General features: G+C 52.4%; 1 protein-coding gene across 1 annotated transcript in view; it reads right to left on the bottom strand.

Moving 5' to 3' along the window:
• The window catches only part of kcnc3a (potassium voltage-gated channel, Shaw-related subfamily, member 3a), a 78,905-nt gene that overhangs the window by 36,138 nt on the left and 16,873 nt on the right, over positions 1 to 25,894 (bottom strand). The window contains exon 2 of the mRNA XM_088923106.1: positions 336 to 1,329. Within this exon, the coding sequence (XP_088779232.1) occupies positions 336 to 1,329 (994 nt within the window). The remainder of the gene's footprint in view (positions 1 to 335; positions 1,330 to 25,894) is intronic.

Here is a 25,894-nt window from a genome sequence, read left to right as displayed (position 1 = left end):
CCAGATTCCCTTATAACAGCCTGAGAACAGTGTGTAAACACACAGACACTCCAGATTCCCTTATAACAGCCTGTGAGCAGTGTGTAAACACACAGACACTCCTGATTCCCTTATAACAGCCTGTGGACAGTGTGTAAACACACAGACACTCCAGATTCCCTTATAACAGCCTGTGGACAGTGTGTAAACACACAGACACTCCAGATTCCCTTATAACAGCCTGTGGACAGTGTGTAAACACACACAGACACTCCAGATTCCCTTATAACAGCCTGTGGACAGTGTGTAAACACACAGACACTCCAGATTCCCTTATAACAGCCTGTGGACCTCACCTGCCCTGTTGATCTCGATGATCTCCTCCTGGGCCAGCGGGCAGTCCCCGCCGCCCCCTCCCAGGCCCCCCACGCCCCCGCTGCTCGCCAGCACGTTTCCCAGGATCCTCTGGGGCGAGGCGGTGGCGGCGGCCAGGGCGTCGGGCTTGCAGTAGTTGGGGGAGCCGGGCTGGGGCGCCCGGGGGATGTGTTTGTTCTTCTTCTTGGGCAGCTTCTGCTTGGCCATGGCCAGGGAGTAGTACATGCCGAAGTTGTTGACGATGACGGGCACGGGCATGGCGATGGTCAGCACGCCCGCCAGGGCGCACAGGGCGCCCACCAGCATGCCCGACCAGGTGACGGGGTACATGTCCCCGTAGCCCAGCGTGGTCATGGTCACCACGGCCCACCAGAAGCCGATGGGGATGTTCTTGAAGTTGGTGTGGTTGCTGGCCGTGGGGTCGCCGGGGTCGGCGCCGATGCGCTCGGCGTAGTAGATCATGGTGGCGAAGATGAGCACGCCCAGCGCCAGGAAGATGATGAGCAGCAGGAACTCGTTGGTGCTGGCCCGCAGGGTGTGGCCCAGCACCCGCAGGCCCACGAAGTGCCGGGTCAGCTTGAAGATGCGCAGGATGCGCACGAACCGCACCACGCGCAGGAAGCCCAGCACGTCCTTGGCCGCCTTGGAGGACAGGCCGCTCAGCCCCACCTCCAGGTAGAACGGCAGGATGGCCACGAAGTCGATGATGTTGAGCGAGCTCTTGATGAAGTCCACCTTGTCCGGGCAGAAGGTGATCCGCAGCAGGAACTCGATGGTGAACCAGATCACGCACATGCCCTCCACGTAGGTCAGCCAGGAGTCGGTGATGACCTCGAAGACCACCTCCTCCCGCGTCACGTTGCCCACCGTGACGTTCTCCGTCCGCTTGATGATGGTGTTGAAGGCCTCGTGCGTCTCCAGGCAGAAGGTGGTGATGGAGATGAGGATGAAGAAGAGCGAACCGAATGCCACATACTGAAGGGGAGAGAAACAGAGAGAGAGAGGGGTTAATACACACACACTGACTGGACACTCCAGTACATTAACACTGCACTGAGAGAGAGAGGGGTTAATACAGACACACTGACTGGCACTCCAGTACATTAACACGGCACTGAGAGAGAGAGGGGTTAATACACACACACTGACTGGACACTCCAGTACACTAACACTGCACTGAGAGAGAGGGGTTAATACACACACACTGACTGGACACTCCAGTACATTAACACTGCACTGAGAGAGAGAGGGGTTAATACAGACACACTGACTGGACACTCCAGTACATTAACACTGCACTGAGAGAGAGAGGGGTTAATACAGACACTGACTGGACACTCCAGTACATGAACACTGCACTGAGAGAGAGAGGGGTTAATACACACACTGACTGGACACTCCAGTACATTAACACTGCACTGAGAGAGAGAGGGGTTAATACACACACACTGACTGGACACTCCAGTACATTAACACTGCACTGAGAGAGAGAGGGGTTAATACAGACACTGACTGGACACTCCAGTACATTAACACTGCACTGAGAGAGAGAGAGGGGTTAATACACACACACTGACTGGACACTCCAGTACATTAACACTGCACTGAGAGAGAGAGGGGTTAATACACACACACTGACTGGACACTCCAGTACATTAACACTGCACTGAGAGAGAGAGGGGTTAATACACACACACTGACTGGACACTCCAGTACATTAACACTGCACTGAGAGAGAGGGGGGTTCATACAGACACACTGACTGGACACTCCAGTACATTAACACTGCACTGAGAGAGAGAGGGGTTAATACACACACACTGACTGGACACTCCAGTACATTAACACTGCACTGAGAGAGAGAGGGGTTCATACAGACATACTGACTGGACACTCCAGTACATTAACACTGCACTGAGAGAGAGAGGGGTTCATACAGACACACTGACTGGACACTCCAGTACATGAACACTGCACTGAGAGAGAGGGGTTAATACACACACACTGACTGGACACTTAAATAAATGGAATAAATGGATAAATGATGTTAAAAGTGTCTTGTTAAGCAGAAGGGTTTTGACCATCTCCCTATCAGCGAAGGGTCATCTGTATTGTTGTTGTATTTTAATCTCACTGCCCTTCCTTAGGTACCACCTGGTAATGAAGTTCTGATTACAGCACTGATCTCACTATTATATCGTGTTCTGCAGAAAGGCAAAAAAATGATGTCCTACAAACTAAAATTGCCAAAGGACACATTGATATCCTACTGGATTATGAAATGTTTACAAATTCATGTAAGACACCTTCAGTAGAAGAGTTCCTCTCTGAAACGACACAAGACACAAGACAAGCAGAGATTGTATTGTAACCCTACAGTCCAGAGATCGCCAGTCCAGTCTGGGTCACACTGTACCCCTACAGTCCAGAGATCACTGGTCCAGTCTGGGTCACGCTGTACCCCCACAGTCCAGAGATCGCCAGTCCAGTCTGGGTCACACTGTACCCCTACAGTCCAGAGATCACCGGTCCAGTCTGGGTCACACTGTACCCCTACAGTCCAGAGATTGCCGGTCCAGTCTGGCTCACACTGTACCCCTACAGTCCAGAGATCACCGGTCCAGTCTGGGTCACACTGTACCCCTACAGTCCAGAGATCGCTGGTCCAGTCTCCCTCTGGCCACTGACCACAAGCCCCGACAGTCCCGCAATGCGATTCTGTCACTGATCTCATCAACCCGACTGGACCGGGGCCCTCGAACCTTCCGCCGGACAGCACCGGCGGTGGGGGGACAGTGACGACACCACCGCAGGCTGTTCCAGGAGCCACCCGCCCCCCTGAAACCGTCTGGAGCCCGCGCGGGCAGGAATACCTGTCTTCCTTCCTCTCCTGCCTCCTGAAAGCCCCTGCAGCCTCACTGATCGATCGGCCCCTTCTCAAGCCTTAAGTAACCCCCTGGTGTTGATGAGAGGGCTACCAGGGCTGTGCTGGCGGTAGCAGACCCCCTGGAGCCGCGGCTCAGCACCTGTGCCCTCTGCTCCTAGGGGCCTGGGAGCTTGTGGTGCACCCGTTGCAAAACAGAGCCGTCGAAACAGCTAACACCATGGATCCGTGACAAGACATGGTGATAAACGGAGCCCTCCCCCCTCCCCCATCGCCTGTCTCCTGAGGGGTCCTTCAAAATAATGGGCTGCAGGAATGCGGTTGTCCTGAAAAGTGCCTGATCAGGTCTCCGGGGGGAATGGGGCGCTCAATCCATTGATGGCGCTGCAGGAGCAGGGGACGGACTGCAGTCCTGCCGACGAAGCAGAAACAGCGGGCCGGAGGAGGAGGAGGAGGAGGAGGGGTGCAGACACCGACACAGAGAGAGTGGTGAGGGGCTGGAGAGGGAGAAGGCAGTCTCCATCAACCTGGGACCCTCTCCTCTCTCTTCATCCCTGGATCATGGCGTCGACCTGTACTATCAGATCTCTAGAGCACATTTACAGGCCTGAATAAAACACTGTAGACTCTGATTCCACACTGCTGAAACACTGACTCTGACCCCTGATTCCACACCACACTGCTGAAACACTGCAGCACTGACTCTGACCCCTGATTCCACACCACACTGCTGAAACACTGCAGCACTGACTCTGACCCCTGATTCCACACCACACTGCTGAAACACTGCAGCACTGACTCTGACCCCTGATTCCACACCACACTGCTGAAACACTGCAGCACTGACTCTGACCCCTGATTCCACACTGCTGAAACACTGCAGCACTGACTCTGACCCCTGATTCCACACCACACTGCTGAAACACTGCAGCACTGACTCTGACCCCTGATTCCACACTGCTGAAACACTGCAGCACTGACTCTGACCCCTGATTCCACACTGCTGAAACACTGCAGCACTGACTCTGACCCCTGATTCCACACCCCACTGCTGAAACACTACAGCACTGACTCTGACCCCTGATTCCACACCACACTGCTGAAACACTGCAGCACTGACTCTGACCCCTGATTCCACACCACACTGCTGAAACACTGCAGCACTGACTCTGACCCCTGATTCCACACCACACTGCTGAAACACTGCAGCACTGACTCTGACCCCTGATTCCACACCACACTGCTGAAACACTGCAGCACTGACTCTGACCCCTGATTCCACACCACACTGCTGAAACACTGCAGCACTGACTCTGACCCCTGATTCCACACTGCTGAAACACTACAGCACTGACTCTGACCCCTGATTCCACACTGCTGAAACACTGCAGCACTGACTCTGACCCCTGATTCCACACTGCTGAAACACTGCAGCACTGACTCTGACCCCTGATTCCACACCACACTGCTGAAACACCGCAGCACTGACTCTGACCCCTGATTCCACACCACACTGCTGAAACACTGCAGCACTGACTCTGACCCCTGATTCCACACCACACTGCTGAAACACTGCAGCACTGACTCTGACCCCTGATTCCACACTGCTGAAACACTGCAGCACTGACTCTGACCCCTGATTCCACACCACACTGCTGAAACACTGCAGCACTGACTCTGACCCCTGATTCCACACTGCTGAAACACTGCAGCACTGACTCTGACCCCTGATTCCACACTGCTGAAACACTGCAGCACTGACTCTGACCCCTGATTCCACACTGCTGAAACACTGCAGCACTGACTCTGACCCCTGATTCCACACCACACTGCTGAAACACCGCAGCACTGACTCTGACCCCTGATTCCACACCACACTGCTGAAACACTGCAGCACTGACTCTGACCCCTGATTCCACACCACACTGCTGAAACACTGCAGCACTGACTCTGACCCCTGATTCCACACTGCTGAAACACTGCAGCACTGACTCTGACCCCTGATTCCACACCACACTGCTGAAACACTGCAGCACTGACTCTGACCCCTGATTCCACACTGCTGAAACACTGCAGCACTGACTCTGACCCCTGATTCCACACTGCTGAAACACTGCAGCACTGACTCTGACCCCTGATTCCACACTGCTGAAACACTGCAGCACTGACTCTGACCCCTGATTCCACACTGCTGGAACACTGCAGCACTGACTCTGACCCCTGATTCCACACCACACTGCTGAAACACTGCAGCACTGACTCTGACCCCTGATTCCACACTGCTGAAACACTGCAGCACTGACTCTGACCCCTGATTCCACACTGCTGAAACACTGCAGCACTGACTCTGACCCCTGATTCCACACCACACTGCTGAAACACTGCAGCACTGACTCTGACCCCTGATTCCACACTGCTGAAACACTGCAGCACTGACTCTGACCCCTGATTCCACACCACACTGCTGAAACACTGCAGCACTGACTCTGACCCCTGATTCCACACTGCTGAAACACTGCAGCACTGACTCTGACCCCTGATTCCACACCACACTGCTGAAACACTGCAGCACTGACTCTGACCCCTGATTCCACACTGCTGAAACACTGCAGCACTGACTCTGACCCCTGATTCCACACTGCTGAAACACTGCAGCACTGACTCTGACCCCTGATTCCACACCACACTGCTGAAACACTGCAGCACTGACTCTGACCCCTGATTCCACACCACACTGCTGAAACACTGCGGCACTGACTCTGACCCCTGATTCCACACCACACTGCTGAAACACTGCAGCACTGACTCTGACCCCTGATTCCACACCACACTGCTGAAACACTGCAGCACTGACTCTGACCCCTGATTCCACACTGCTGAAACACTACAGCACTGACTCTGACCCCTGATTCCACACCACACTGCTGAAACACTGCAGCACTGACTATGACCCCTGATTCCACACTGCTGAAACACTACAGCACTGACTCTGACCCCTGATTCCACACCACACTGCTGAAACACTGCAGCACTGACTCTGACCCCTGATTCCACACTGCTGAAACACTACAGCACTGACTCTGACCCCTGATTCCACACCACACTGCTGAAACACTGCAGCACTGACTCTGACCCCTGATTCCACACTGCTGGAACACTGCAGCACTGACTCTGACCCCTGATTCCACACCACACTGCTGAAACACTGCAGCACTGACTCTGACCCCTGATTCCACACCACACTGCTGAAACACTGCAGCACTGACTCTGACCCCTGATTCCACACTGCTGAAACACTGCAGCACTGACTCTGACCCCTGATTCCACACTGCTGAAACACTGCAGCACTGACTCTGACCCCTGATTCCACACCACACTGCTGAAACACTGCAGCACTGACTCTGACCCCTGATTCCACACCACACTGCTGAAACACTGCAGCACTGACTCTGACCCCTGATTCCACACTGCTGAAACACTGCGGCACTGACTCTGACCCCTGATTCCACACTGCTGAAACACTGCAGCACTGACTCTGACCCCTGATTCCACACCACACTGCTGAAACACTGCAGCACTGACTCTGACCCCTGATTCCACACTGCTGGAACACTGCAGCACTGACTCTGACCCCTGATTCCACACTGCTGAAACACTGCAGCACTGACTCTGACCCCTGATTCCACACTGCTGAAACACTGCAGCACTGACTCTGACCCCTGATTCCACACTGCTGAAACACTGCAGCACTGACTATGACCCCTGATTCCACACCACACTGCTGAAACACTGCAGCACTGACTCTGACCCCTGATTCCACACCACACTGCTGAAACACTGCAGCACTGACTCTGACCCCTGATTCCACACCCCACTGCTGAAACACTGCAGCACTGACTCTGACCCCTGATTCCACACTGCTGAAACACTGAAGCACTGACTCTGACCCCTGATTCCACACCACACTGCTGAAACACTGCAGCACTGACTCTGACCCCTGATTCCACACCACACTGCTGAAACACTACAGCACTGACTCTGACCCCTGATTCCACACTGCTGAAACACTGCAGCACTGACTCTGACCCCTGATTCCACACCACACTGCTGAAACACTGCAGCACTGACTCTGACCCCTGATTCCACACTGCTGAAACACTGCAGCACTGACTCTGACCCCTGATTCCACACCACACTGCTGAAACACTGCAGCACTGACTCTGACCCCTGATTCCACACTGCTGAAACACTGCAGCACTGACTCTGACCCCTGATTCCACACCCCACTGCTGAAACACTGCAGCACTGACTCTGACCCCTGATTCCACACCCCACTGCTGAAACACTGCAGCACTGACTCTGACCCCTGATTCCACACCCCACTGCTGAAACACTGCAGCACTGACTCTGACCCCTGATTCCACACCACACTGCTGAAACACTGCAGCACTGACTCTGACCCCTGATTCCACACTGCTGAAACACTGCAGCACTGACTCTGACCCCTGATTCCACACTGCTGAAACACTGCGGCACTGACTCTGACCCCTGATTCCACACTGCTGAAACACTGCAGCACTGACTCTGACCCCTGATTCCACACCACACTGCTGAAACACTGCAGCACTGACTCTGACCCCTGATTCCACACCACACTGCTGAAACACTACAGCACTGACTCTGACCCCTGATTCCACACTGCTGAAACACTGCAGCACTGACTCTGACCCCTGATTCCACACTGCTGAAACACTGCAGCACTGACTCTGACCCCTGATTCCACACTGCTGAAACACTGCAGCACTGACTCTGACCCCTGATTCCACACCACACTGCTGAAACACTGCAGCACTGACTCTGACCCCTGATTCCACACTGCTGAAACACTGCAGCACTGACTCTGACCCCTGATTCCACACTGCTGAAACACTGCAGCACTGACTCTGACCCCTGATTCCACACTGCTGAAACACTGCAGCACTGACTCTGACCCCTGATTCCACACCACACTGCTGAAACACTGCAGCACTGACTCTGACCCCTGATTCCACACTGCTGAAACACTGCAGCACTGACTCTGACCCCTGATTCCACACCACACTGCTGAAACACTGCAGCACTGACTCTGACCCCTGATTCCACACCACACTGCTGAAACACTGCAGCACTGACTCTGACCCCTGATTCCACACCACACTGCTGAAACACTGCAGCACTGACTCTGACCCCTGATTCCACACTGCTGAAACACTGCAGCACTGACTCTGACCCCTGATTCCACACCACACTGCTGAAACACTGCAGCACTGACTCTGACCCCTGATTCCACACTGCTGAAACACTGCAGCACTGACTCTGACCCCTGATTCCACACCACACTGCTGAAACACTGCAGCACTGACTCTGACCCCTGATTCCACACCACACTGCTGAAACACTGCAGCACTGACTCTGACCCCTGATTCCACACTGCTGAAACACTGCAGCACTGACTCTGACCCCTGATTCCACACTGCTGAAACACTGCGGCACTGACTCTGACCCCTGATTCCACACTGCTGAAACACTGCAGCACTGACTCTGACCCCTGATTCCACACCACACTGCTGAAACACTGCAGCACTGACTCTGACCCCTGATTCCACACCCCACTGCTGAAACACTACAGCACTGACTCTGACCCCTGATTCCACACTGCTGAAACACTGCAGCACTGACTCTGACCCCTGATTCCACACTGCTGAAACACTGCAGCACTGACTCTGACCCCTGATTCCACACCCCACTGCTGAAACACTGCAGCACTGACTCTGACCCCTGATTCCACACTGCTGAAACACTGCAGCACTGACTCTGACCCCTGATTCCACACCACACTGCTGAAACACTGCAGCACTGACTCTGACCCCTGATTCCACACCACACTGCTGAAACACTGCAGCACTGACTCTGACCCCTGATTCCACACTGCTGAAACACTGCAGCACTGACTCTGACCCCTGATTCCACACTGCTGAAACACTGCAGCACTGACTCTGACCCCTGATTCCACACCACACTGCTGAAACACTGCAGCACTGACTCTGACCCCTGATTCCACACTGCTGAAACACTGCAGCACTGACTCTGACCCCTGATTCCACACCACACTGCTGAAACACTGCAGCACTGACTCTGACCCCTGATTCCACACCACACTGCTGAAACACTGCAGCACTGACTCTGACCCCTGATTCCACACTGCTGAAACACTGCAGCACTGACTCTGACCCCTGATTCCACACCACACTGCTGAAACACTGCAGCACTGACTCTGACCCCTGATTCCACACCACACTGCTGAAACACTGCAGCACTGACTCTGACCCCTGATTCCACACTGCTGAAACACTGCAGCACTGACTCTGACCCCTGATTCCACACTGCTGAAACACTGCAGCACTGACTCTGACCCCTGATTCCACACCACACTGCTGAAACACTGCAGCACTGACTCTGACCCCTGATTCCACACTGCTGAAACACTGCAGCACTGACTCTGACCCCTGATTCCACACCACACTGCTGAAACACTGCAGCACTGACTCTGACCCCTGATTCCACACCACACTGCTGAAACACTGCAGCACTGACTCTGACCCCTGATTCCACACTGCTGAAACACTGCAGCACTGACTCTGACCCCTGATTCCACACTGCTGAAACACTGCAGCACTGACTCTGACCCCTGATTCCACACATTCATAATTAGGGACAGAGACTCTGTTACAGTTCCACGCAGACAGACTGTGCACTGCTCTGCACAAACACGTTGTCCGCCATGTCCTCAGACAACTGCTTTATAGCGGAGACGTAAACTATACATCTTCCTTTTGCAGTGAAGCATCGGGGCAGGCTGTTCCGTTTCCATATTATTCTTCAAGGGTCCAGTCAAGCGCTGGAGTCCCCGCACAGGTACTGTAGCACCGCGGAGGGGGATCCGCGCCGACGACCGAATTTTTCTTTAAGTACCGTATTTACTCGAATATACGCCGACGTGATATATTAGGCGCACCCGGAAAACAAGCTGGTCCGCCGAAATTGGAAAAACACCCTGACCAAGCGCAAGGTACCTTCCTGCCTAGGAATGGTCGAATTGAAAAAAGCAGGTTCTCCTGCTTTAAAATGAAGGAAGACTGAGAAGGGTGTAAAAGGCTAAATGCAAATACTACGGTAAACTCCCCTCGTACCCGGAAGAAGCGACGGGTACGGTCGGTTCCGGATAAGAGCGTAAAAGATCAGGGTAAAAGCACAGTACAGCGCAGTAGAGCCCAGTGAGATCAGGGTAAAAGCACAGTACAGCTCAGTAGAGCCCAGTGAGATCAGGGTAAAAGCACAGTACAGCGCAGTAGAGCCCAGTGAGATCAGAGTCAAAGCACAGTACAGCGCAGTAGAGCCCAGTGAGATCAGGGTAAAAGCACAGTACAGCTCAGTAGAGCCCAGTGAGATCAGGGTAAAAGCACAGTACAGCTCAGTAGAGCCCAGTGAGATCAGGGTAAAAACACAGTACAGCGCAGTAAAGCCCAGTGAGATCAGGGTAAAAACACAGTACAGCTCAGTAAAGCCCAGTGAGATCAGGGGTAAAAGCACAGTACAGCTCAGTAAAGCCCAGTGAGATCAGGGGTAAAAGCACAGTACAGCGCAGTAGAGCCCAGTGAGATCAGGGTAAAAGCACAGTACAGCTCAGTAAAGCCCAGTGAGATCAGGGTAAAAGCACAGTACAGCTCAGTAAAGCCCAGTGAGATCAGGGTAAAAGCACAGTACAGCGCAGTAGAGCCCAGTGAGATCAGGGTAAAAACACAGTACAGCGCAGTAGAGCCCAGTGAGATCAGGGGTAAAAGCACAGTACAGCGCAGTAGAGCCCAGTGAGATCAGGGTAAAAGCACAGTACAGCGCAGTAGAGCCCAGTGAGATCAGGGTAAAAACACAGTACAGCTCAGTAAAGCCCAGTGAGATCAGGGTAAAAACACAGTACAGCTCAGTAAAGCCCAGTGAGATCAGGGTAAAAGCACAGTACAGCTCAGTAAAGCCCAGTGAGATCAGGGGTAAAAGCACAGTACAGCGCAGTAGAGCCCAGTGAGATCAGGGGTAAAAGCACAGTACAGCTCAGTAAAGCCCAGTGAGATCAGGGTAAAAGCACAGTACAGCGCAGTAGAGCCCAGTGAGATCAGGGTAAAAGCACAGTACAGCTCAGTAAAGCCCAGTGAGATCAGGGTAAAAGCACAGTACAGCGCAGTAGAGCCCAGTGAGATCAGGGTAAAAACACAGTACAGCGCAGTAGAGCCCAGTGAGATCAGGGGTAAAAGCACAGTACAGCGCAGTAGAGCCCAGTGAGATCAGGGTAAAAGCACAGTACAGCGCAGTAGAGCCCAGTGAGATCAGGGTAAAAACACAGTACAGCTCAGTAAAGCCCAGTGAGATCAGGGTAAAAGCACAGTACAGCGCAGTAGAGCCCAGTGAGATCAGGGTAAAAGCACAGTACAGCGCAGTAGAGCCCAGTGAGATCAGGGGTAAAAGCACAGTACAGCGCAGTAGAGCCCAGTGAGATCAGGGTAAAAGCACAGTACAGCGCAGTAGAGCCCAGTGAGATCAGGGTAAAAACACAGTACAGCGCAGTAGAGCCCAGTGAGATCAGGGTAAAAGCACAGTACAGCGCAGTAGAGCCCAGTGAGATCAGGGTAAAAGCACAGTACAGCGCAGTAGAGCCCAGTGAGATCAGGGTAAAAACACAGTACAGCGCAGTAGAGTCCAGTGAGATCAGGGTAAAAGCACAGTACAGCGCAGTAGAGCCCAGTGAGATCAGGGTAAAAGCACAGTACAGCGCAGTAGAGCCCAGTGAGATCAGGGTAAAAGCACAGTACAGCGCAGTAGAGCCCAGTGAGATCAGGGTAAAAGCACAGTACAGTGCAGTAAAGCCCAGTGAGATCGGGGTAAAAGCACAGTACAGCTCAGTAGAGCCCAGTGAGATCGGGTTAAAAGCATAGTACAGCGCAGTAAAGCCCAGTGAGATCGGGGTAAAAGCACAGTACAGCGCAGTAAAGCCCAGTGAGATCGGGGTAAAAGAACAGTACAGTGCAGTAAAGCCCAGTGAGATTGGGTTAAAAGCACAGTACAGCTCAGTAAAGCCCAGTGAGATCGGGGTAAAAGAACAGTACAGTGCAGTAAAGCCCAGTGAGATCAGGGTAAAAGCACGGTACAGTGCAGTAGAGCCCAGTGAGAGCAGGGTAAAAGCACAGTAGAGCAGAGAAAATAATTCCGAATTGAGACAGACAATGCCACAGCAGGGAAACCAGGTACGTACTGCAGGTGGGTGAAGTTCTGGACTAATTCAGCAAACTGCAACATGAACAGGGCAACAGCACAGGGCCTGACTGCCCGAGGAGCACAGAGCTCACCGCTCGCTCTGCTCCCGAAGGCTGTGCCTCGCTCAGCACGTCTCTCAGCACTGTGAGCCGTCACAAGAGGCTGAGCCACGGCCCCAGCGCACAGCCGGGCTGTCCTCTGCTGCCCTGACGTTCTGCACTCTCCTGCACCAGCTGCACAGGGGAGGCACACGTCTTTCGTCTCCAGACGGGTTCAGTAAGGTCCCTGGTGCTGGGCCAGCAGGTGGAAAAACCTGGAATGGGTCAGGCTGCTTTGCAACAAGCAAAGACTGGACCTGAACCGCCGGACCAGCTGTCCTCCAGGTCCAACATGACTGGACCTGAACCGCCGGACCAGCTGTCCTCCTGGTGTAACAGGACTGGACCTGAACCGCCGGACCAGCTGTCCTCCTGGTCCAACAGGACTGGACCTGAACCGCCGGACCAGCTGTCCTCCCGGTGTAACAGGACTGGACCTGAACCACCAGACCAGCTGTCCTCCCGGTGTAACAGGACTGGACCTGAACCGCCGGACCAGCTGTCCTCCTGGTGTAACATGACTGGACCTGAACCGCCGGACCAGCTGTCCTCCTGGTGTAACAGGACTGGACCTGAACCAGAGGACAATGCTGAGCTGTAATGCACGCTGTGTCCCATCAACTTTCATCACCTGTGTCCATCCAGTGTTCAGTGTAAAGTGAGAGGCCTGGGTTAAGTCACTGGGTACAGACTGTCTCCTGTCATCTCTCTCTCTCCCTCCCGCACTCTGATCATCCTCCTTCCTCCCCATTTCCTCACATTCTCTCCCTCATTTCTGCTCCTGGAGGTTCCCCGCACTCTGCTCCTGGGCTCCTGCTACAGTGAGGTCCTGACCTCTCCACTTCTCTCTTACTGACAGAGCGGGTCAGGTAATCATAATAATAATAATAATAATAATTGCTTACACTTATAGAGCGCTTTTCTGGACATTCCACTCAAAGCTCTTTAGGGGGATCCCCTCCACCACCACCAGTGTGCAGCCCCACCTGGATGGTGTGACGGCAGCCAGAGTGCGCCAGTCCACTCCCCACACACCAGCTCTCAGTGGGGAGGAGAGCTGAGTGATGGAGCCAGTTCAGAGAGGGGGGTTATTAGGAGGCCATGAGGGGTAAAGGCCAGGGGGGAGTTTGGCCAGGACACTGGGGTGACACCCCTACTCTTCTCGAGAGACACCCTGGGATTGTTCATGACCACAGAGAGTCAGGACCTCGGTTTTACGTCTCATCCAAAGGACGGCGCCTTTTTACAGTCTAGTGTCCCCGTCACTATACTGGGGCATGAGGACCCACACAGACTGCAGGGTGAGAGCGCCCCCTGCTGGCCCCACTAACACCTCTCCCAGCAGCAGCCTTAGTTTTTCCCAGGAGGTCTCCCCTCCAGGTACTGACCAGGCTCACACCTGCTGAGCTTCAGTGGGTTGCCAGTTGTGAGCTGCAGGGTGATATGGCTGCTGGCTAGTAGGTAGTAGTCAGCGTGTCACTGTGTGAGCCGTTTCGCAGTCAGTGTGTCGGTGCGCCTGTGTGGTGATCTGGGTCTCAGGGCATCGTGCTTCAGCCCCGAGAGAGAGAGATCCTCTGCACCTCGATCAGCCCTGGGGCAGTGCTGGACTTGTTGAATGACATGAAGGTCAGGCGGTCCAGGATCAGTGATAATTCGAGCATGATGACAGGAAATAGAGGGAGAATATCCCCACACGCTAACCGACACACAGATGAAGCACGAACAGTAGGTTCACACTAATACACGTCAGCCAGGTGAAATTCACAAGAATATAAGAAAGACTATAATAGTCATTCTGCCCATCTAATTCATTTCTTTTTTATTCAGTAGTTCATTGATCCCAGGAGCTCATCCAGCTGCGTCTGGAGAGAAGCCAGGGTATCGGCTTCAACCACAGGGCTGGGCAGCTTGTTCCCCACCCCCACCCCCCTCTGTGTACAGAAGAGCCTCCTGTCCTGACTGGAGGAGCTCACCCAGCTGCGTCTGGAGAGAAGCCAGGGTATCGGCTTCAACCACAGGGCTGGGCAGCTTGTTCCCCACCCCCACCCCCCTCTGTGTAAAGAAGAGCCTCCTGTCCTGACTGGAGGAGCTCACCCAGCTGTGTCTGGAGAGAAGCCAGGGTATCGGCTTCAACCACAGGGCTGGGCAGCTTGTTCCCCACTCCCACCACCCTCTGTGTACAGAAGAGCCTCCTGTCCTGACTGGAGGAGCTCACCCAGCTGTGTCTGGAGAGAAGCCAGGGTATCGGCTTCAACAACACAGCTGGGCAGCTTGTTCCACACTCCCACCACCCTCTGTGTACAGAAGAGCCTCCTGTCCTGACTGGAGGAGCTCACCCAGCTGTGTCTGGAGAGAAGCCAGGGTATCGGCTTCAACCACAGGGCTGGGCAGCTTGTTCCCCACCCCCACCCCCCTCTGTGTACAGAAGAGCCTCCTGTCCTGACTGGAGGAGCTCACCCAGCTGCGTCTGGAGAGAAGCCAGGGTATCGGCTTCAACCACAGGGCTGGGCAGCTTGTTCCCCACCCCCACCACCCTCTGTGTACAGAAGAGCCTCCTGTCCTGACTGAAGGAGCTCATCCAGCTGCGTCTGGAGAGAAGCCAGGGTATCGGATTCAACCACAGGGCTGGGCAGCTTGTTCCCCACTCCCACCACCCTCTGTGTACAGAAGAGCCTCCTGTCCTGACTGGAGGAGCTCACCCAGCTGTGTCTGGAGAGAAGCCAGGGTATCGGATTCAACAACATGGCTGGGCAGCTTGTTCCCCACTCCCACCACCCTCTGTGTACAGAAGAGCCTCCTGTCCTGACTGGAGGAGCTCACCCAGCTGTGTCTGGAGAGAAGCCAGGGTATCGGCTTCAACCACAGGGCTGGGCAGCTTGTTCCCCACCCCCACCCCCCTCTGTGTAAAGAAGAGCCTCCTGTCCTGACTGGAGGAGCTCACCCAGCTGTGTCTGGAGAGAAGCCAGGGTATCGGCTTCAACCACAGGGCTGGGCAGCTTGTTCCCCACCCCCACCCCCCTCTGTGTACAGAAGAGCCTCCTGTCCTGACTGGAGGAGCTCACCCAGCTGTGTCTGGAGAGAAGCCAGGGTATCGGCTTCAACCACATGGCTGGGCAGCTTGTTCCCCACTCCCACCACCCTCTGTGTACAGAAGAGCCTCCTGTCCTGACTGGAGGAGCTCACCCAGCTGTGTCTGGAGAGAAGCCAGGGTATCGGCTTCAACAACACAGCTGGGCAGCTTGTTCCACACTCCCACCCCCCTCTGTGTACAGAAGAGCCTCCTGTCCTGACTGGAGGAGCTCATCCAGCTGTGTCTGGAGAGAAGCCAGGGTATCGGCTTCAACCACAGGGCTGGGCAGCTTGTTCCCCACCCCCACCCCCCTCTGTGTACAGAAGAGCCTCCTGTCCTGACTGGAGGAGCTCACCCAGCTGTGTCTGGAGAGAAGCCAATGTATCGGCTTCAACCACAGGGCTGGGCAGCTTGTTCCAGACTCCCATAATCCTCTGAGGATTTTTAGTATTTGGATCAGGTGTCCTCGGTGTCTTTTGTGTTCGAATCTCAAAAACCTCGGTTCCTTTAGCTCCAGGATGTATCCGGTTGCTCTTCTAATTCCAGGGCAACAATATAGGATAAAGCAGTAGTGGTTCTTATATTTTTTAAATGACATTTTGTGAATGCATTGTACAGTTTTCACATTAGTTTAACTCTCCTGAAACACACTCTACTTACTTTTAACTGTACTTTACATAGGATAACTACATATCTTAACACTCTGCGTGCCAATTATACTGCTCTGCACAGAGTGCGGAGAAAATAGTGCGTCTCCACAGATAACTAAAGCCTTTTCCAGTCTGGACAGGAGACACCTCTTTATACAGAGAGGGGTGGGAGTGGGGAGCAAGCTTCCCAGCCATGCTGTTGAAGCCGTGATTGATGAACTACTGATTAGCCAATGTAGCAGTTTGGATTGTGACGTTTTCCCCCAAGAGAGACGGAAAGTGATTGCACACAACACATTCACCTTGACTCCCTGTCTGCAGAAGAACTGGGTGATGTCATCAGACGCTCTACCGCTCTGATCACCCTTTTCTAAAGCACGTTCTGTAGCACACCTTATCAGAAGCACAGCCATACTGGGGGAGGGGGGTAAACGGGCACGCTTGGTCAAGAACAGAACCTAAAACGCACCAGAAAGACAGGGAGTCAATACTGAGTCCCAAGCCGCAGTACAAAACAAGATGGATACCTGCCGTACAACCTCCACAGCGTCCCAGGGCCACAGCGGTCCAAGCCAGACGCATCGGATGCCTGAATGCCGGGACGTTTCTCTTTAACGAAACGATGTCCGTACTCAGACCCGATGCATGGCTGCACTGCCCCTGTTTGCAGGGTCTGACACTGGGTTTTTATTTTTGCTTTCACTCATACATCTGCGGATTATTTATTATGGCGGGTGCAGGCTTCATCTGGTTTTTATTATCTGTTACGTGTGTAACGTACTGTCTGCATGGTGTGGCGCTGCGTGCCGGACTGCGCCGTCCGCCACACCGCGCGCGTCCCGAGAGATCGGCGCGAACGAGGATCCGATGTGCACGTGCACGCAGCAGTAAAGGCGCCACCACCGCCTCTCGCCCGTCTGCCTTCCTAGAAGGCGCCGCTCTCAGATCCCAGCCGTCGGATCAGGCATGTCCAGACGCTCTCCGGGCGACAGCACACCTGCTCAGTAGCCCCAGGTCTCAGCCTGGCACGACCCCCCGCGTCTTCCAGTGCTCGGCGCGGCACAGGCCTTTCCCTGAGGGTATTGAATCTGCGTGATTGGACCCTCTATGCTAGAAGGCGGCTCTGCCAGCAAGGGCATCCATGTCTGAACTACAATACCCAGCATGCTGCTGCCCTCAGTCACCTGACCCGCCGGCGCAAGGCGATTGGTCGGAGGGAAAAGCAGGAAGAGGGGAGAGGCGAGAAGGGGGCAGTGGGACCCGGAGTTTCCCAGCGAGCCTCGCGAAGCGTTGACGAGAGTCTCGGACAGGGGCGGTCGAGTCTCAGAGGCCGGTGGGCAGGCCAGCCGCCCGGCAGTGTTGGTGCCGCAGAAGACCGGAAATGACCGTCTAAACCTCCCCTTAACCCTCCTGTGGACGGTCCCGCTCAGAAGACCCCACCCCGGCGCGTTGTCTCAGCTCTGTCTTTAAAGTGCGTTCAGCTGGACCGCGAGACGGGCTCTGAATCAGGCAGCTTTCGGAGTTCCTCTCCCTGTCCTGGTCTCAGGTCTCCCCCGCGCCTGGACAGCACGAACTGGACACGGACTGCCGCTGGCTGGCTGGACAGAGGGAAGGGGGGGGAGGGGTGCTGTCTTTGTGCCAGTACACAACCAGAACCAGAACCACCTGGTTCACACACACACACACACACACACACACACACACACGAGACATGAGACGAGACGTCATCAGGACAGAGCGGCTGTGACTGGGGATTCTGGGTAAGCGAAACCACAGCCCAGAGATGGAAGCTGTTCAGATATCGGGGTGCCTCTGGGTTTGATTGACCCGTAGCCTCTCCCTGAGGGGCCGGTTCTGAAACAGGCGCCAACCCGGGTGGGCCCGCCGTCTTCCGCATGCTTCAGCAAGCCAGCCGGGACTCCAGCCACTGAACGTGCGGAACACTGCGGAAATAAAGAGGCTGAAGGAGACGCTCTGACGCGCTTTCAGTGCCAGCCGCAGCCGAGGACACAGATCGGACCAGCAGAGGAGCACAAACGGGCAGGAGCTCCCCTTCCTGAGCCAATTCACTCAGCCTGGGAGTGAGGACTTCAAGTCCCAGGCAGCCACGTTGTCCCCTCACTGTGTCTGTCAGGGACCGCGGTACCCTCTGTGTCATGGGAGTTGTAGTTCTCCCCCCCCCACCACACACACACACACACACACACACACACACACACACACACACACACACACACACACCTCCACACGGCCTCTCCGTGTCCCGACAGACCTCGCTCCGAGCGAGATGCGTAGCAGGGCTGCAAAAGCTCTGGGAACAAAGGCATCGGCATCGATTTTACGGCCCTCGGTTGTACAGCGCGTGTATGACTGCAAAAAAAAAAACCCTTACCTAAGTCAAATCGCAGAGTGCGCTTTGCAGTTTTGCAAAACTTTGCTGCATTGACTCTTCTGCAGTACTGGGGTGAAAAAAAAGAGTGGGACTGTGAAGCACAGCAAATACTGCCCTCTAGGAGGGCTTAGTGACACTGCACTCTGCAGTATTTCCACGAAAAAATCTCTGCATCCCTCTCTCATCACATTTGTAGCTGCTGCAGCTCCCACAAGCCTCAGAGCGCTCTGTTGAGGTCAGAGTCTCTTTACTGTAGTCAGCAGCAGTCCGACACGAGCGTGGAATTAGTCTGATTGCAACAAACACATTTCCACAGCAATACAACAGGAGGAAAGGAAAGGAAAGCAGACCTGCATTGTTCTTTCGAATAACGAAACCGACTCTTTCTGCTCTACCGGCTTTAGCAGGGGCTGGCTGGAGAGCTCCCAGTCAGACGAAGACACAGCCGAGTGTGGTGACAATGTCTTACAGCCCACTGACCGTGTGGTACACAGCAGTGCCTGTGTGATTCATTACAGTCCTTGCCTGTGTAGCAGAGCACAGGAACACCGTACAGGGCAAAGACAGTGTAGTGTGTAGCGCAGCACAGTGCCTGTGTATTATAGTCCTACTGTGTAGCAGAGCACAGTAAAACAGTACAAAACAAAGACAGTGTAGTGTGTAGCGCAGCACAGTGCCTGTGTATTATAGTCCTACTGTGTAGCAGAGCACAGTAAAACAGTACAAAACAAAGACAGTGTAGTGTGTCATGCAGCACAGTGCCTGTGTATTATAGTCCTAATGTGTAGTAGAGCACAGTTACAGTGCAGTACAGCACAAAGCCAGTGTAGTGTGTAGTATAGTACATTTACTGTGTATTACAGCAGAGTGAAGATGAATACCACACTCAGACTGGGAACCACAGAGACGCAGTGCAGTGTGTCACAGTAACAGTGCATTGCAGCACAGTGACCTGAGCTGTATCATCTTCAGCAACTTCAACAACATGGCTGGGCAGCTTGTTCCCCACTACCACCTCCCTCTGCGTAAAGACATATGTCCTTTGTCATACTGTTGTCTATGAACTATGAATTAACAAGATGACCACAGAATAACCAGGCAAGGCGTCAGCACGAAACACCAAGTCCTGCAACAGTCTGGGAGAAGCTCTCTGTCAGACTCCGGTTCAAACCTCGTCCACTTTCCTGTAAAGACCCATTTCCCGAAAAGATTCCCATAAATATCCCAGTCCTGGGCAGTCTTCACTTCCTTCTGAAGAAAACCGGAGTCCTCTGAGTGCATCTCCATCTGATGACTTATTTAATTATTCAATTGGCCAACCTCACACAACATGCTAATGGAATTAAATGGGCAAATCTGATAGCTAATTTTAAAAAGAATGTGGGCATCACTGTATTATTATTATTATCATCATCATTAGTGGAGTTTGCATGTTCCCCATGTTTGCCTGGGTGTCATCTGGGTGCTCCGGTTTCTTCCTTCGGTCCAGAGACATACTGGTAGTGTTTAGATTCTGGGAAAACTGGCCCTGGTGTGAGTGTGAGTGTGTGTGTGTTTGGATTCAGCCGGTTGGGAAAGATCAACGTGCTTTCTTAGCCATCCAGAAGAGAGAGGAGAGAGATTTAATACTGAAAGAGAGAGAGAGAACACACACACGCCAGAGGAATGTGTCAGCACTGCTCTGAGCCTGACTGAGAGAGAGAGGAGAGAGAGGAGAGAGAGGAGAGTGTGAGAGAGAGAGAGGAGAGAGGGGAGAGAGATTTAATACTGAAAGAGAGAGAGCACACACACCAGAGGAATGTGTCAGCACTGCTCTGAGCCTGACTGAGAGAGAGAGGAGAGAGAGGAGAGAGAGGAGAGAGATTTAATACTGAAAGGGAGAGAACACACACACCAGAGGAATGTGTCAGCACTGCTCTGAGCCTGACTGAGAGAGGAGAGAGAGGAGAGTGTGAGAGAGAGAGAGGAGAGAGAGGAGAGAGATTTAATACTGAAAGAGAGAGAGCACACACACCAGAGGAATGTGTCAGCACTGCTCTGAGCCTGACTGAGAGAGGAGAGAGAGGAGAGTGTGAGAGAGAGAGAGGAGAGAGAGGAGAGAGATTTAATACTGAAAGAGAGAGAGCACACACACCAGAGGAATGTGTCAGCACTGCTCTGAGCCTGACTGAGAGAGAGAGGAGAGTGTGAGAGAGAGAGAGGAGAGAGAGGAGAGAGATTTAATACTGAAAGAGAGAGAGCACACACGCCAGAGGAATGTGTCAGCACTGCTCTGAGCCTGACTGAGAGAGAGAGGAGAGAGAGGAGAGAGATTTAATACTGAAAGGGAGAGAACACACACACCAAAGGAATGTGTCAGCACTGCTCTGAGCCTGACTGAGAGAGAGAGGAGAGTGTGAGAGAGAGAGAGGAGAGAGAGGAGAGAGATTTAATACTGAAAGAGAGAGAGCACACACACCAGAGGAATGTGTCAGCACTGCTCTGAGCCTGACTGAGAGAGAGAGGAGAGAGAGGAGGAGCTCTGCTCTCTTTCACACTCTCTCGGAGTTTCATTCAATCCAGCTCCATTATCCTGTGCTACAGTGCTGCCTAAGAGGCAGGATATTTACAGACATCGCCAATCAGACTCACGGGTGGACATTTACAGACACCACATGAGGCACGCCGTATTAGTGTATGAGGGGGTCCGCCGCTGCTCCTCCGGCTGGGACAGGAGGTCACGTACTGGGCTGCCTGTTCGGCTGAGCTCCGACCCCTCTCCCAGCAGGACTGGGGGCTGTCCTGATTCTGGCAGGTGTGGAATTCCAGGATTAGATTGGTTCATTTGGGGAAGAGTGTTTGTCTGATCCCAGAGTGTTTCTCGCAGTGCAGCAGAAAGTGCATCTCTGTTTTTCCTCTCTCTCTCTCTCTCTCTCTCTCTCTCTACTGCACCACAGCTGCAGAAAAGCTGAGGGGGGGGGGGGGGATAGGGGGCAGGAAGACAAGAGAGAAGATCACAGAGAATCCCTCAGTAATCACAACTCACAACAGGACAGGAGACACAGTGAGAGAGAGAGGAGATCACAGAGAATCCCTCAGTAACCACAACTCACAACAGGACAGGAGACACAGTGAGAGAGAGAGGAGATCACAGAGAATCCCTCAGTAACCACAACTCACAACAGGACAGGAGACACAGTGAGAGAGAGAGGAGATCACAGAGAATCCCTCAGTAATAAACACACACAACAGGACAGGAGACACAGTGAGAGAGAGAGGAGATCACAGAGAATCCCTCAGTAATAAACACACACAACAGGACAGGAGACACAGTGAGAGAGAGGAGATCACAGAGAATCCCTCAGTAATAAACACACACAACAGGACAGGAGACACAGTGAGAGAGAGGAGATCACAGAGAATCCCTCAGTAACCACAACTCACAACAGGACAGGAGACACAGTGAGAGAGAGAGGAGATCACAGAGAATCCCTCAGTAATAAACACACACAACAGGACAGGAGACACAGTGAGAGAGAGAGGAGATCACAGAGAATCCCTCAGTAATAAACACACACAACAGGACAGGAGACACAGTGAGAGAGAGGAGATCACAGAGAATCCCTCAGTAATAAACACACACAACAGGACAGGAGACACAGTGAGAGAGAGGAGATCACAGAGAATCCCTCAGTAATAAACACACACAACAGGACAGGAGACACAGTGAGAGAGAGGAGATCACAGAGAATCCCTCAGTAATAAACACACACAACAGGACAGGAGACACAGTGAGAAAGAGAGGAGATCACAGAGAATCCCTCAGTGATAAACACACACAAGAGGACAGGAGACACAGTGAGAGAGAGAGAGGAGATCACAGAGAATCCCTCAGTGATAAACACACACAACATCAGAAGAATAAAGACAGTGAGATGAAACAGTGTCTAACTTGTGCAGATGAGATGAACTCATTCTGGAGCCTCGAGATCTGCTCGCAGTGCTGTGAGTTTTTGAATGGCAGGAGAGAAACACAGCCCATTGATAAAATTCATCATTGATAAAAACCAGCTCCTTTGAAATTCTCACTGGAGGCTGGATTCAGGCAGCAGACTGGCTATGAATCAGCGAGATCAGCAGGGCTTAGCAACATCTTCAGTACACCCACATCTCTCCCAGACGATCACCGATAAACACTTCACCACATGGATACGAGCAGTACAAAGTCTGCTATTCTGTCTGTCTCCATCACTGCAGTATAATCTCTTCACACACATGCATTGATAAATACTCAGACTAGCTGTCACAGACCATGATATATACCCAGCCTCGCAGGCTCCCTTCTCTGTCTTCCAGTTCAGTAATTGGCACAGACTGAATAGAAACACAGAGGACTTTACTACTGAAACACTAAGACACTGACGGTCGCAACGCTGTGACAGTAAACCTCTGTACGTACAGTGTGGCAGGATAACCTGGTATACTGGCAGTCACATCAGACCGTGTCATTGTGCTACACTGCTAAGACCTTGTGACTCAGCACAGTGATGGTGTGACTCAGCACTGTGACAGTGCAGTACAGTACAAAGACAGTGTGACTCAGTGTACTGACAGTGTAGTACAGTACAAAGACAGTGTGACTCAGCACAGTGACAGTGTAGTACAGTACAAAGACAGTGTGACTCAGTGTACTGACAGTGTAGTACAGTACAAAGACAGTGTGACTCAGTGTACTGACAGTGTAGAACAGTACAAAGACAGTGTGACTCAGCACAGTGACAGTGTAGTACAGTACAAAGACAGTGTGACTCAGTGTACTGACAGTGTAGAACAGTACAAAGACAGTGTGACTCAGCACAGTGACAGTGTAGTACAGTACAAAGACAGTGTGACTCAGTGTACTGACAGTGTAGAACAGTACAAAGACAGTGTGACTCAGCACAGTGACAGTGTAGTACAGTACAAAGACAGTGTGACTCAGTGTACTGACAGTGTAGTACAGTACAAAGACAGTGTGACTCAGCACAGTGACAGTGTAGTACAGTACAAAGACAGTGTGACTCAGTGTACTGACAGTGTAGAACAGTACAAAGACAGTGTGACTCAGCACAGTGACAGTGTAGTACAGTACAAAGACAGTGTGACTCAGTGTACTGACAGTGTAGTACAGTACAAAGACAGTGTGACTCAGTGTACTGACAGTGTAGAACAGTACAAAGACAGTGTGACTCAGCACAGTGACAGTGTAGTACAGTACAAAGACAGTGTGACTCAGTGTACTGACAGTGTAGTACAGTACAAAGACAGTGTGACTCAGCACAGTGACAGTGTAGTACAGTACAAAGACAGTGTGACTCAGTGTACTGACAGTGTAGTACAGTACAAAGACAGTGTGACTCAGTGTACTGACAGTGTAGAACAGTACAAAGACAGTGTGACTCAGCACAGTGACAGTGTAGTACAGTACAAAGACAGTGTGACTCAGTGTACTGACAGTGTAGTACAGTACAAAGACAGTGTGACTCAGTGTACTGACAGTGTAGAACAGTACAAAGACAGTGTGACTCAGTGTACTGACAGTGCAGTTCAGTACAAAGACAGTGTGACTCAGTGTACTGTACTGTAGTACAGTACAAAGACAGTGTGACTCAGCACAGTGACAGTGTAGTACAGTACAAAGACAGTGTGACTCAGTGTACTGACAGCGCAGTACAGTACAAAGACAGTGTGACTCAGTGTACTGACAGTGTAGAACAGTACAAAGACAGTGTGACTCAGTGTACTGACAGCGCAGTACAGTACAAAGACAGTGTGACTCAGTGTACTGACAGCGCAGTACAGTACAAAGACAGTGTGACTCAGTGTACTGACAGCGCAGTACAGTACAAAGACAGTGTGACTCAGTGTACTGACAGTGTAGAACAGTACAAAGACAGTGTGACTCAGTGTACTGACAGTGTAGTACAGTACAAAGACAGTGTGACTCAGTGTACTGACAGCGCAGTACAGTACAAAGACAGTGGACTCAGTGTACTGACAGTGTAGTACAGTACAAAGACAGTGTGACTCAGTGTACTGACAGTGTAGTACAGTACAAAGACAGTGTGACTCAGCACAGTGACAGTGTAGTACAGTACAAAGACAGTGTGACTCAGTGTACTGACAGCGCAGTACAGTACAAAGACAGTGTGACTCAGTGTACTGACAGTGTAGAACAGTACAAAGACAGTGTGACTCAGTGTACTGACAGCGCAGTACAGTACAAAGACAGTGTGACTCAGTGTACTGACAGTGTAGTACAGTACAAAGACAGTGTGACTCAGCACAGTGACACTACGGCTGTACCAGTCACGATAATGCCCACCCGGGGAGAAAAACACAGCCCAGTGAGGCAGAGTGCACTGCGCGCGAATCAGTAGAGCAGAGCAGCACAGCTCAGAAGTAAAGCCCAGCGATGTTGTGAAAGTAGGGCACTTGGGACAGTGGCTCCGTCAATGGAAGTAGGCCATTGTATCATAGTCTTCTGTTGACTGGGATCATTTTCCATTGTGTATCTCCAAAGTCATTAAAAATGAATGGCAGTTGGCAAACACAGGCAGCTCACAGCTACGCTCTCTCATCAATCTGCTGACAGCAACGGAGAACCGGACCAGGAAGGAGTGTGCTGAGAGTGCTGTGTTTTGAGTAGCTGCCTTGAAGGTCAAGTTGCGACCCGATCTATAAATATGCTATTACAAACATCTGGTGAATGATGTTGCTATTAAGTGATCCTGATGACTTGCCTGGTGTCTCCTCTGCTTTGGCCTGCACTGTCCTCATGCAGAATGAGACATAGTCTGTGTTTTCTCTAAAAGCAACAAAGGCTCAGATCACACTCCGAGTAAAAGTCTACTGGGAACAGCGTTGAGGAAAAGTTATGTGTCCGTGTTTTGTCAACTTCAGTAAAATTATTTAAGTTAAGGAATACAAGTATTTGGCCATGTGAAGCTTTTTAGCAGGCAGGTTTACACCAAGAGATCCAGGCTAGATTTCCTTCCCTCTGGGATTATGAAACAGTGTGATATCCATCTGCATTTGGAACCTGATTTCTGCCTGACTGGGTGAACACTGCTGCTGATCTTTGTG

The sequence above is a fragment of the Atractosteus spatula genome, chromosome 8, assembly GCF_055471065.1.
Source record: "Atractosteus spatula isolate fAtrSpa1 chromosome 8, fAtrSpa1.hap1, whole genome shotgun sequence".
In the NCBI taxonomy this organism is placed as follows: Eukaryota; Metazoa; Chordata; class Actinopteri; order Semionotiformes; family Lepisosteidae; genus Atractosteus; species Atractosteus spatula.
Note: the sequence above shows the minus strand (reverse complement) of the source record. Positions and strands in the feature narration are given on the sequence as shown.